Here is a 14,630-nt window from a genome sequence, read left to right as displayed (position 1 = left end):
AGTGCTCGAATGCAAGCACTAGGGTTTGCAGAATGCTTGAAGGCAAGGGGTCTTAAAAAAATCAGACAAGGATAATTGTCTAAACATATCTAAATGAGCAGTTTGACCATCACATAACTATAATGACAAACAGAAGGCAGAAATGGTTCACAATAATAAAAATGGTGAAAAGTAAAATAATAATGTACAGTATAGCTATACATTTTCTATTTCCCCTTCCAGCGATCAATCTTTTAAATAGATTCACAGGTGAGGGTTGCTGCCAGCCTATGATATCACATGTATGTTTTATTTTATATAATATTGAAAAAATAGCAACAGTAAGAAAGAGGGTGGGGCTTAATATGAGGGAGGAATAGCTCAATGGTTTGAGCATTGGCCTGCTAAACCTAGAGTTGAGAGTTCAATCTTTGAGGGGGCCATTTGGGGAACTGGGTAAAATCTGGGGATTGGTCCTGCTTTAAGCAGAGGGTTGGACTAGATGACCTCCTGAGGTCCCTTCCAACCCTGATATTCTATGACAACATTAAACAACGGCTAAGGGACTAATGTTAAAATATAAGTGGTAAATAAAAATATTGAGAAAGAAAAATTACATTCTCCCATTCTTTTGTGTACAAACTAGTTGTAAAATTAATCTGGGCATTTATTTCCAGTTGGTATGGGAATGTCCTCAGATATTTGTTTTGAATTCTGTAACTGGTATATTGAACACAGTTCTGCAGAGTGATCTGGAGTCATCTCCTGCCTTTTGTTGCTGACACTTCATGATTTTGTTCACTCTGCGCATTCTAAATTGATTAAAATTGCTTTATTACTTGTGCAGAGGTGCATTGCCCTGAAATAATGCTGCAGTGTCATTGAGCCCCTGGACTGAGAATACAGAGCTAAATTCAGGAGTTATAGCAAAGATGGATTTGGCCTGTGATGTACTGCGTATCTGCAGAAAAGGTTACCTATCAAAAAAGATCAAAGTGAATCACTGTCCTTTACTGGGAAAAAAACCCAAACCTCCCACAAAGTATCAGAATGATGTCATTTTATTGTTAAAAACAGTAAATAGGTAGTTATTCACTTGTAATGGGAGTTCTTGGAGTCTTCTGCCTCTGCTGAGCCACATTTGGAACTGTTTAGCAATTAAATACTGTAATGGCTGCTCTTGTACTTGTCTTGCAGAACACAGTATCAGGAGTGAGTATAAAAGATCTACAGCCACCATTTCCCCTCCAGTCCCCATCTCCTCTCTGCAGGACAGCATGTAGACTTCAGACTCCACCAGGAGCTTTGTGGACTTCAGAAAATGTGTGGCACACTCAAGACAAACTGTAGTGAACAGTTTCAAAATTAACTCTCCAACTGTTCCAAAAATGCTGCATATGAACATTTTTCAGACTGAATTTGTAATTTCCAGGTCAAGCCACTAAAAAAACAGAATATTTTATTAATAGAATTACTAGTGAGGTTTTTTTCCTGCAGCAGTCATGTTCCAAATGTCATCAGATTATATATAAGGTGAGTGTGCTAAAAGACAACAAATGGAAAATTTCAGGGAAAACAGTTTATTGTGAAGTTGCATTACACTGGATATCTACACATCCTTAATGATGGAGTCTTTGCTCCACCATTGCTTCATATTATTCAACAACAATGGAAGGAGTAAAAGGATTAGATGAATTTTAGAGCTTGTCAAAATTTTTAGCAAAGAATTTTCATTGTTTTCTTTTTGAAAGGCTATTTTTCTCCAGAAAATGGCCCGTGAAAAAACTTTTGATAAAGTTGACAGCTTTTCATTTAAAACTTACTCTTTTACAAAACTTTCTGCTACATTTATCAATTTTTGTCCAACGTTTTCAAAATCACTGAAGTTTTTTGTTTACTGAAATCTTCATTTTATTACAGAAAACTATTTTCAATACAAGAAAAATTTGGGTAACGATTCAAAACTTGAAGATATTGATTAAAGTCTTGCAGAAAATTTCGGAGAGAGATGAAAGTAGGTCAATTTTGAATGCTGTGAAACAAATAATTTTGACATTTCTGTTTTTTGCCTGCTTTATGATGAGAGCTAATTATTAAGCCTCTCATTTTTATTTTGTTAAATATAGATTTATGATCAGTGTTGCTCAAATGCATAGTAATTTCCATAATCTAATATAATTTTTTTACTCACAAATCCTGTGATATTTAATCTGGAAGGATTGCTTACTAATATTCTTTTAATGCAGGTATTTTGTGTGTAGTTTCCTTGGTTTGAAGAAAAATCCAGCAACTGAATTCCTCTAGTTTTCCCTAGCTTCTTTCTAAGAAGCAACTGAATATTTTTGGCAGAAGTTTTCAAAGTCAGACATCTTGCATGGAAATCTTCAGCCCAAATGGGTAGTTTAACAAAGTTAGAAGCTACTGAGAACATGATCTTATAATGGGAAACATCAAACAACCTGAACAGGTGGCACTACCAGCCCTGCCTATCACATCAGTAGTGCATAGAACACTTACCACAAGTGAGCAGTTATCACTTTATTCTGATTAATATATGGAGATATACCTATCTCATAGAACTGGAAGGGACCTTGAAAGGTCATCGAGTCCAGCCCCCTGCCTTCAATAGCAGGACCAAGTACTGATTTTTGCCGCAGATCCCTAAGTGGGCCCTCTCAAGGATTGAACTCACTACCCGGGTTTAGCAGGCCAATGCTCAAACCACTGAGCTATGCAGCAACCAGTCATGTAACTCATTCAGCAGAAGTGACAGATCTATATGGACCAGAATACCAAAGGAAGTGAAGACTACAAAACAAAAACTGAACATGTTCATTGAGAATTTATTTCAGTACTTCTTCATTCTCCAAAAAACTGAGGTAACTCTAACAGGAACCAAATCCTAGAAGTGTATAACAACTTGTAAGCAGAGAAAAGACAGATTCCAATGTAACGTATCTGAAGGTACAACTGGTTGCACACTCCATTTTCTTTGCTTTAGACAAGCTCATGGGAACAACTTCTTCCCAAAGTGGGAAATGTATTACCCTTTACGGTAGGCTTCAGGAAACTGGTTTACTTGTTTGGCAATCGGAAACGAATATTTTTGACATAGCCATGTTAAAGTTATGCTGCATGATAGGCTGAGATACTTTATCAATAGAAAGCCCAGCCCTTAAAGCTGAAAGCTCATGAGCTTCACAGCTAAAAACCAAACATACTTAACACACACGACAGATTGTATCTAATTGTAAAAGACAGCATTTTAAAATTAAATATACTTTCTTTTGGAAATTTTATGGTCCATGGGGAGTGAATATGAAGTCAAATCTCAGACTTAAGTGTTATAAACTGCAGATCAAGACAGATTACAATTGGAATGTTATGAGATTACTGAAAGAGTTCTCAGGAAAACAGCACATTAGTTGTATAACACAGTAAAATCCATTAATACCAGCTATATCATTTAAAGATTTAAAATAATAGCCTAAATACATACAAGTAATTTAATACCACTATTACCAGTTCCAAATCACAACGTATGTCTGTGTTCAAATACACAGAAACAAAAAGGGCTTTGGTCATCCACAATATCGCACATCATGGGATTGGGGCTCCATTTAATGTGCATTAACGGGAATTCCAAGTGCACAGTGAGACAAAAGCAGATTTGTTTATTTAATCTGGGTGAATTTGTGCAAGAACCTTTAAAGCTGCTACAGAACAAAAGAAAAAACAGATGCTGGGATCAAAACGTATGTCTTTTAAAGATGTCTTTTCTTTCAGATTATAGAAACATTTGACTATTACATATATTTTATAAAATTGGTATATTGCAAAAATGCAGTACATAACAGCAGCAATGAAGAGTTACCTCATCTTTCTTCAACATTTTAGTTCACTGAAATAGTTCCCATGCTCCATTATGTGTAATAATGCATTTGGAGAATGTAAATAACCTAATTAGATTTGCGTGTTTCGAGACGCCAGGCACCAGTCAAGTATCTCAGTCGTATAAAAAGAAGATCCCTGCCCATCTGCAGCCAGCTCCAAAAGGGAACCAGCTTCGAACCTGTGATTAATAAATGATACAAAAAAACAGAGGGACAATGTTTAAACAAGTGTTCACCTTAAATAAAGTTAGCATCAGTAAGAGAGATTTAACCAGAGAACATCTGCATGGTTAGCTTATTCGCACCCTGATTTAGCTCTTGACTTTAATTTCCACTTGAAGAGTTAATGCTTTATAATTTAAATTATATTTGAAATTATACTGAGAGTGGGACATTCTAGGTCAGAAATAGATAGTGGCTCAACATATGCTATGGTGGCATATGTACACAAACTTACTACTGGACAATAAATCAAACTTTGTTCAGGCAACTAGACTTAGAACCCGAACAAAGGTAATTGGAAGAAAGTGTGTTTGTTTTTCTTTCCTAAATCACTCAAGACACAATCTTAAGAGCACTAGCACAAATCCACTAATCTCCAAGCAAGTTAAGATATCCAAACAATTCAATTAACCCTTCTTCAATAGGGCTAGACATCATGCTAGGTAGACTATGCTCTCTCTGTATCTCATAGCAGAGTTCCCTACAATCTGGAAAGCAACAGGCACTGTAAGAAACCTGAAGCAAAGAGGGTGCCCCAGGGGAGCTTATACATGGCTCCAAAACTCTCACCACTCCCATCACAAGACGGGGCTGGAGAAAGGAAGAATTGGAAATGGAGCCATCAGGGGAAGCTGGCCAGCTTTACTGCATTCAGGTCTTTTACAACTGGATGGCTGTACGAAGAGACGGCTCAATGCAGCAAGTCCTCAAGTTTGGAAAAAAGTGTTTGAGTCACTACAGGACGATACAAAGGTATTGCTTTCTGGACTGATACTCAAGGGGGTGGGAGGTGGGTACGCAATTTACTCACCATCAATTTCAGTCCAGTTGACAGCAACCTCTGCTATTGGTATTTTCAAGCGCTGAGCTATGTAAAGAAGTTCCACATCAAATGCCCTGAAATAAAACAGGAAATAGTAAATTTATTGGTATTTATTTTCAGAAAAAAGAACATTGCAGCATTAATTAAATCTCTGTTCTGGTGTAATTTAAGGCACTTAGTGTACAGTTATCAAGTTTATACCGATTCATGTGAATCTGACTTTCAGAGGAAGATCAATTCATTATATAGCTGAATGACAGAAACTAGCCAGGGCACAGATTACAGTACCTCACTGCACACCACATACATTAAAAGAAAAGATGAGGTGCTCGTATCAGCGCTCACACTTTCCATTTGGTCACAGTTGAGATTTAGATCTTTGTAAAGATTGGGGCAGCAGAGCTTCCTCGCAGCACCGACCAATTTCTCTTGTGCTTTCTCGGATTTCAACTGCACCAGAAGCTCCTCTTCCCTTTCTTGATGTTTCTGTATGCTGATGTGATACACTCTCCTTGTTTTCTTTGAGTCAAAAACCAATGCAGAAGGGAAGTGAGGAAGCAGAGAAATAATGGGAGCTGAGGAACAGCTAGGAGTGCCTATAAACAACCAGCATAGAGCCTTTTCTCTCCTCAAGTCTATCATTTTTACTGGCAGGCTCTGCTTAGATGAGATCCACTACTAGAATAGTTGGGGTAGCAGAAGTCAGGAGTAGGTGCATTGGCCAAGTTCACACAGCTTCTCATTGCACTATGTCTAGCACTAACGAACATCATAAGACCTACACTTTAAGTATGAAGATTCACTCATTTCTTCACCTCACTTGTACAGCGAAAATTCCTCATCTGCTCAGCATTCTTCAGGCCTGGTTTTCATAACAGCTGAGCATCCACAGCTCTCACTGAGGTCAATGGGATACATGGATGATTGCTATTAGACATCAAGGACGTGATTTTCAGTAAATAGCTATCTACATATAACTTATGCATTGCAAGGGTGACTAGAGATACTGACTTACTAGAGATTTAAATGTATTTCTCTATATTTAGATGTATATACTAAGTACTGAACCCAAAATATTCTGACTTCTTGTTCACCTGTCATTAGGTTTCTCTTTACACTTCAACATTTGTTCTTAGAAAGACAGCCATGAGTAACAGAGGTCTTTTTTTGAAATGGTTCATGAAAATTAAGTGTCTTATCTGAATTAAGACAATTTTATTTCAGACTTTCATATAGGTCACTCAAAGTCCCTGTTTCTTGACTATTTTCTAGGCAATGGCTTGTTTTAAATGCCAAAAAAATTGTTAAAGAATGCAAACACTTATGCTCTAAATCGTTATTGATTTTTAGAGTGATATAAAACATTAGCACTTCCTTTTCAGCAACTGCATTGTCTAACTAATAAAAAGATATAGTTACATAAGACATTTGTGCCTTCAACTGTCCAACCAGGATATCCATTATAGTCCTATTTGAAGTACACTCTTGCTTTGATTTAAAAGACAACATATACATTATCATATTTCTATAAGAAGGCATAGAACCATTGTTAAAGGTTGGGGGAGGTTAAAAGTTTAAGTAAAGACAATTTCAAGTTTAAAAGGTTTTCTTGGGGGTGGGGGAGGAAGAGGGTACCTGTTGAAAACTTCAGGAGCTTAGAGGCCATACGGCAGCTTTAGCCAAATGGTGCGTACCTCTTTTAACTCTCATCTAACATCCAATATGTGAAACTAATGAGAGGTGTTAGCTGCTACTGACCAGGATGGATTAAAAAAAAAAATCACGATTTAAAAAAAATTATTTTCATGTTGTTAATTCTTTACTTTCTTCCTATTTTATAGCCTTAAATTGCTGAAGTGGGTGTTCTGTACCTGGTTCCTTAATTGATTTCCTAATTATTAGTAGAATTCCAGATTTTACATAGATTTTTTTTTCCTACAAAAAAAGTTTCACACTTAAAATGCTCATCTGTGCTGAAGGAGGAAAGTCCAGGGCCTCTAACATATTTACTGGAAGAATACCACATACACAAATACAAGACTGATAAGCAAATAGTCCCAGCTACATTTGCAACCAACACCACTTTCCTGTATATATTGCACTTCCACAAGTCAAGACAGCTGAAATACTTTACATAACCAGGCTGTACTCCTCCATCAGGGTTTGCAGTTTGAAGTCAATGGGATTTGTGCTCCCAAGTCACATAGGTACTTTTGAAAATACTACCATTAGGTCTTCAAATACGGCTTAACAATTTTGGCCTCTGTGCATAAAGAGTTCACAATAACTAGATGTGACAGAATTAAATTTTTATTTTTTTGATAAACATCGATATTCTCCATTGAAATTATTTTTAAGCATTTTTTTCAATTTTCATCTAAATTTTCACAGTCACGAGAAATTATGGGAAAAGGCTCAGACAATTATTTAATTACAGTAGATGTAGCAATTCAAAAAGTTAAAGCTCTAACTGTTAAAACACAAATTGTCAACACGACATCAAAATATACAAAGTAAATATTCTTAAATCAAACTCTAAATTCTCAAGCAGCATTTCTCTTACTTGGCCTATTTGTAAATTTAGATGATTATTTATGGAATTTTTTTTTGAGGTTTGTGTACACACTGTGGAAATGATGTTGATCAACATTTACCAATAAAAATCTAATTCCACCAACCCTGTCAATCACTGTTAAAACCTAAATAACTTTCATTGCTAACACTGAAGCAATTTTATTTTGATGAGACAGGTTTTATGTCGCTAAGAAGTGTGTAATAAAAATAAATTTTATCCATGATGCTGCAAATGCTTATGCACATGCTTAACTTTAAGTACCAGCAGTCCCACTGAAGTCAATTTGATCTTTCAAGTAGACAGTTACATACCAGCTTAAGTGTTAGAAGGATCAGAGCTTTAACTCTATATTTTATATTTTGCCTATAGCAGTTTTGTAAAATGTAAATAATTTTCAAACCTTTACAGCGCTGACATTGAAAGAAAATAAACAAAATCATTTATGTTATACATTTGAATTTGCCATAGCACAAATTTTGAAATTAGTTTTACAAAACCTCAACTAGATTTTAAAATGTTAAGCAATGCAAATCAATAATTTAAATCACTCCCCACTGATGCTAATTACCTTTTTATTACAGCCTCTTTGAAAACGAGAGTTTGATTGGGGGAAATTAAAGGGTTTAAGATTTAAAAGAAACTCTTGCTTTTAAATAAAATTCTTAAATACCTGCCTTGCTTCTGCCCTCTCCCCCGCATCTAGGGCAAGATCCTTGCCTCTGCTCTAGAAACTGTGTCATATAAAAGTGTTGGCCAGAGAAGCGTGACGGGGTCCATAAGTCCCATATTTGGCATGGGGAGGATTCTCTGGTGCAAGAATCGAAGAATGCAGCCATAAAGCTGTCCTCCCATGATCCCTTTATGTGTCCCTGTGCAGGTGGTTTGCTGGAGGTGGGAGGAGTTGCATCAAACAACATTGTGGAAATTCCAGGAAGCGCTGCAAGTTAACTCATAGGACAGCATGGGGAGGCTGCTGTAACTTAGAGAGATTGTCTAAATTATGCTGAGGGCCTCTCCAGCCCCCATAACAGCCCAGGATCAAGAGGGTGCAAAGATGTCTTAAAGCAACTGCAGTTTCCACTCCCCTAGACAGCAATCTTTACGGTATTTTGACAGAGGCTGTTGTAGAAAGGTGGTCAGTAGCATGCAAGAGACACAAACCTCTGCAGATTGTCAGCTGAGTTAGAAATGCTGCTTCCCCCATTCCACTCCAAACCACCCTCCTTTCAGACAAAAACCTACAGGACTTTAGCATAATTAAAAATAATACATTACAATTAGTGAAGCAGTAAGAATACACCTCAAAATAGGTGCTAGTGTAGTAATCCAGATAGATTACATAGATAGAACCCACATACAGTCAGATACCGCCAATCACAGTCAAACACAAGTGATTACACATTGGCCTGTTCACTACATCACTAAAATAGGAAATTCAAACTAATGGTTCCCATGGCAACTGTAACTCAGCCACATTGCACATATATATTAAAAAAGCAAAATGATTAACATTACTCTGTACAACAATAAAAAATACAATAGGTGCAGAAGGCAGCAGAGTCAAGTAAGCTAGGGAACCAGGGGTCAATAATCTCAAATCAGGATGACTTCTGAGTGGGAATAGGGCCTATTAGTAGGGTGATCAGATAGCAAGTGTGAAAAATTGGGACGGAGTGAGGGGGTTATAGGAGCCTATATAAGAAAAAGACCCAAAATCGGGACTGTCCCTGTAAAATCGGGACATCTGGTCACGCTACCTATTATCTACCACAAAAGCAATTATTGCAGTAAATGAATTTGTCTGAATGTGCTGAATCTGTTCCAAGTGATGTTGCTGTTTAAAAACTGTTTAAAGAAACCCTGCCACCAACCCACAAACAACTGAGAACTGAACACTGTTTATTAACCCTGCATAATTACTCCAGTTTCTTCTATTGAAATTTTAGATTTGTATTACTTGTCATTTTTGGCTGACATTTTAGATTTGTAAGCAAAGATATATTCATTTGTTATATTCACCTCAAAATAGCTGCAAACGATCTTTTAGCTCTAATAAAGTGGTCTTCAACCTTTTTATGCCCAAGATCACTTTTTGAATTTCAGGGCAACCTAGGATCTACCTTGCCCCTTCCCTGAGTCCCCATCCCGTTCACTCCATCCTTCACCCTCTGTCGCTCGCTCTCCCCCACCCCCACTCACTTTCACCAGGCTGGGGCAGGGGGTTGGGATGCAGGTGGGGATATGGGGTACTGGCTCCAGGAGAGGGCTCAGAGCTGAGGTATGGGTACTGGCTCCCGGAGGGGGACATTTACCTCGGGTGGCTCCCAGCCAATGGCACAGTGGGGCTAAGGCAGGCTCCCTGCCTGTCCCAGCCCCACTTAGGCACATTAGCACCTTCTCCCCATCACGAGCCAGGCCACCCTGCCAGCCAGCAGTGCACCTCTGCGGTCCCTGCAGGCACAACCCCCACAGGCACTGCCCCTCTCTGCAGGCACCGCCTTCGCAGCTCCCATTGGCCGCAGCTCTCCATTCCCAGCCAATGGGAGCTGCAGGGACTGTGCTTGCAGGAAGGACTAGCGCACGGAAACTCCTGCCTCTCCCCCCCTCCCCCCAACTCCTGGCCCTACGGGGCTGCAGGGGCGTGCTGGCTGCTTCCAGGAGTGGCGTAGGGTCGCGGCAGGCAGGGAGGGTGCATTAGCAGCAGGCAGCCCTGCTGCGCCGCCGTGGCTAGAGAGCGCAATCAACTGGGAGAGTCTCCAGGATTGACCCGTCTATCGCAATCAACAGGTTGGTGATCACTGCTCTACTATATATAATTCCCATAATACCCATTACATGTATTAACAGACTAGAAATCTTAATAGAGACCGTTCATTTAATTGTCCAATGAATTACACTGCACTAACTGGTCTAAAAATGCTGCGCAGCCTAGGGAACTAATGTACAGAGTCCAATCATCAGCTATACACTATTGCAAGTTTTACCACCTTATAGAAATTGATTAATGCAATGCCAGGACATCACTATCCTGCTGGACTGACATTAAAAAAAAACTATGAGTAAATTTTAGTGACCAGGAAAGTAAAGGACTAACATCCCTGGCAAAAATCAGAGACAGTACTCCCCTGTGCCCCCACTACATGTGATGATGAACATGTCCTAACCTTGAACCACTCCCTCCTTCCCTGTTTAATGCCTAAAGGAAAAGGACTCATGGGTGGGATACTATAGGGGTACATTTCAATGTGTATGCACATCCACTACTAGAGTTAGTGAGGAAATAGATTGCAATGTATTCAGTAAACTGATAATAACCAGTTCTATATCTCGTCAGAGCCAGATGGTGCACTGGAACCTACAGTCTTTCTATAATCACAGTAGGAACAAGGGTGAACTCGCTGAGGCTTAATCTGGGAAAGAGCAAAGTGACGCTCGTGTATTTGGAGGGTGTAACCTTATTAATTGGCAAGTGAGATATCTGCACCCAGGTTAAGGGAGTGCACCTGCCATTTGCAACTCAGGTTCATAATCTTGGAGTTTTATGAGAGCAAAGACTGCTTTAGGAAGATCCAGTAGTGCACTTTTTTCTAATTATGTTCTAACACAGGGGAGGGATAGCTCAGTGGTTTGAGCATTGGCCTGCTAAACCCAGGGTTGTGAGTTCAATCCTTGAGGGGGCCACTTAGGGATCTGGGGCAAAAATTGGTCCTGCTAGTGAAGGCAGGGGGCTGGACTCGATGACCTTTCAAGGCCCCTTCCAGTTCTAAGAGATTGGCATATCTCCAATTATTACCTTTAACGAGCATGATCTTAAATTGTAGCATAGACAAAGGAGTAAACATTTGTTCCTGGTTGTATTTAACCCTCAGAATGTGCTCCTTTACCTATGCCACAATTTAAGATTGTTTTAGTTAACATGTTAGAACACAATTTGAAACAGCGTGTGCGACATTCTGTACCTTGGGTGAGCGCCCTGTAACCCCCATATTTCTCATTTATGTATGATTTTGATCTAACATATAAAACATGACTTGTAAGGTACCAGGGGAAAGGTTATGATCTCCTGCAAGTCATTTCTCTATCCATATATGTATATCATTAATGCATATGAAGTTATGAGAATTGGGTTCTATGGGTGTCACTAAAACATGTTAAAGCAGCAAAGAGTCCTGTGGTACCTTATAGACTAACAGACGTTTTGCAGCATGAGCTTTCGTGGGTGAATACCCACTTCGTCAGATGCATGTATTGGAAATTTCCAGGGGCAGGTATTTATATGCAAGCAAGAAGCAGGCTAGAGATAACGAGGTTAGTTCAATCAGCGAGGATGAGGCCCTCTTCTAGCAGTTGAGGTGTGAAAACCAAGGGAGGAGAAACATGTTGTAAATTGGGGAATCGGACAGATATTAGCTCCCCAGAGGCAACAGCAATGAAAGTAACCAACACCTGGGCAGGTTATCAATCAACCCATCAACCACCATTGTCCAGCAAGGGAGCTACAATTCAGCGACTCACATGCATGAGGCCACACCAGGGGAATTGCTCAACCTTGCCTGGAGACTCAGCAATGCCCCTAGACAAGCCTGGACTTGTGCTCCTCAAGCACATGGGACTGAGGTTATAAAACAGACACAGTGACCACATGGGGGGCCTTTTCTCCTGCCCCCACCTATGCTGCAAACAACAAAGACACTGAGAAGAAGACTGAAGACTCCAACAGAGGAGACTGGCCCAGATTTAAGGGACAAATCTGTATATTAAAGACTGCAATATCCAGTGGGGTGAGAAAAACTGCTTAATCTAGTTGCTGCCCAATCTAATAGGGCTGAGAGTTTAGACTGCGTTCTTATATTTTATTTCTTTTGGTAACTAACTGACTTTTTGCCTATCACTTAAACCTTTCTTTTATAGTCAATACATTTGTTTAAGTGTTTATCTTTACCAGTGAGTTTGTGTGAAGTGTGTGGCAAATCTGCTCAGGTTTACAAAGGCTGGTGTATATCCACTTCCCATTGATGAAGTGGTGAACCAATTAATAAATTTGCACTACTCATCTTGAGCAGTACAAGACAATATATTCCTGGGGTACAGTGCTGGGAGCGATTTGGCTCTGATGCCTTTCTCTGTGTGATTCATATATTCATGCAATCTAGCTGGGTGTGGGGCTCCACAGGCTGTTGTGCTGAGTGATAACAGCGCCTGGAGGGGTTTGCTGCTTGTCACTAGCAAGGCATCGTGAGAGACAGCCCAGGCTGGAGAGAGTTCAGGGGGCACAGCAGTCCCACAATCCCAGGCTGCACCCCGGGGATCCCATCACAGTGTGCACAAGCAATCTTATAAATTTCCAAATCCACTATGCTCAATTTCCAATATGTTTATCCTGCTGGCCCTGCAAACTCACTCTGGGTTCTGAAACTCCAGCTGGGCTTTTTCCTGTTCGTGCATCACCACCACCAATAACTGGTCTCCAGGACAAAGTTAGGCCCTTTGTTATACACATGAGACTATGTGGAACGTAGGACTTATCTAGACTGGCAAGGGTTTGTCAGTATAGTTATAGTGGCAAGCCTATTTAGTGGAGACAGATTATACTAGCAAGAGTCCCCCAAATGAAAAGATACCAGCAAAAATTTGCCAGTGTAAGCCTGCATCTACACAAGGTTGTTTCCCCCTCCCCTGGTATAGCTATGTTATAGCTATGATTTCCCCCTCCCCCCTTTTTTAAAATTCTCCTAGCCAACAGTTAAGTTTAGGCCAGGCCTTAGTTAACAAAAAACTCTGCAGCAAATCCAACTCATTCCCTTACTTGAACTGGCTCTGCAGGACTAAGACAAAACTTGTGTCACTAAAGCGAGCGGATACAGCAAGACTCGGATCTGTGGAATGAGAAGGTGCCATTTTACTAGTAATACTTGAGATAAAAGTGTACACTTAGTGTTTGTACTGGAGAAACAAATATACCGGTAAGTTAGTTATTTTTAAAATATTCACTAGCTCAGCATAATTTAAAAAGAAACAGTTGGTACCACAACATGAGGCACCCTCTTCAGGCAAAATTATACAAACATAATGTTTCTTCCCATCAATCAGCTGTGAGTTGCCTAATAAACATAAATTTAACCAGTCATAGAGGTACATAAAGCATCTAACTGTCAATCACTGAGAAGAATAAAAATACACTAGGAATTTCCCTCATTTGACTAGCATCCAGTATGACGCAAGATTCATCAAACAACACCTGGCATATTTGATTCCTTCCTGCAGGAAAAGAACTCCAAGATGCAAGGAACTTTTAAGAGATCCCTTCGGGTCAGAAAAGGCCAATATGTCTGACTTAAAATTTACTATCTGCCAGTGTAGCCATCTGATTGGCTAAACTTCCTTCAGTGGTTTATGGTTTTAAAAAAGAAAAACAAAAGAAAAAAAGTTAATAATCTTTCCGGTTAGGATTGTAGTTGTAGAAATAGAAATATCTTCTCTTTAAATCTGGAAACAAGTAATTCCCAACTATCTCCGTTACGCTTTTAATGTAAGCCTTTTAACTTTCTTTTAAGTTTTAATTTAAAAAAGGTGCCTCATCTAATTCTGAGAAATGGATTAGTGGTTAATCAGATTCAAAGCCTAAAACATAAAGCATATGCTCTTTGTTTGGAGATTGCTCTCATTTCAGATCAATGTCAAAACTTAGATGTATCGGAGATAAATTTCAAAAACATTTGCTTTGTACTGGTATGTATGCAAAAGACTATCCAAAAGGCAGTTCTAAAAATAATCCCAACCCAATCTCTCCCCTTTAATTCTAAATAGGATGCATGCATAGTAATTTATAATGCTATAAGACTAATATATGGCTTTGCATGTCTATAATACCTTTTGTCTATGGATTTCAAAGCACTTTACAGATTAATAAAAGGAGTTTAAAAGCACCCCATACTAGTTTATCTAGGCACTTCTATGGCCCTCATCATGACAGTACCTGAGCACCTAATGTATTTCAATTCTACCTATGTTTTCCTCTTTATGAGCACCTATATATCAAATTCAGATATAGCAAATAAGAAATTGTACTCTCACACTGCTGAAAGATTGAACATTAAGGAGAAGGAGATTCACAGGTATTGACCAGAGTAACAGAAAT

At 39.1% G+C, this 14,630-nt stretch overlaps 1 protein-coding gene across 3 annotated transcripts in view; it reads right to left on the bottom strand.

Annotated features, from left to right (window-relative positions):
• Positions 1-2,806: 2,806 nt before the first annotated feature.
• ALG5 (ALG5 dolichyl-phosphate beta-glucosyltransferase) overlaps positions 2,807-14,630 on the bottom strand; it is a 51,965-nt gene continuing 40,141 nt past the window's right edge. For all 3 annotated transcript variants that reach the window (XM_045015537.1, XM_045015546.1, XM_045015556.1), the window contains 2 exons: positions 4,906-4,991; positions 2,807-4,051 (listed from right to left, as the gene is read on the bottom strand). In XM_045015537.1, the coding sequence (XP_044871472.1) occupies positions 3,939-4,051; positions 4,906-4,991 (199 nt within the window). In that variant the 3' untranslated portion in view covers positions 2,807-3,938. The remainder of the gene's footprint in view (positions 4,052-4,905; positions 4,992-14,630) is intronic.

The sequence above is a fragment of the Mauremys mutica genome, chromosome 1, assembly GCF_020497125.1.
Source record: "Mauremys mutica isolate MM-2020 ecotype Southern chromosome 1, ASM2049712v1, whole genome shotgun sequence".
NCBI lineage: Eukaryota > Metazoa > Chordata > Testudines > Geoemydidae > Mauremys > Mauremys mutica.
This window is presented reverse-complemented; position numbering and strand designations above follow the sequence as displayed.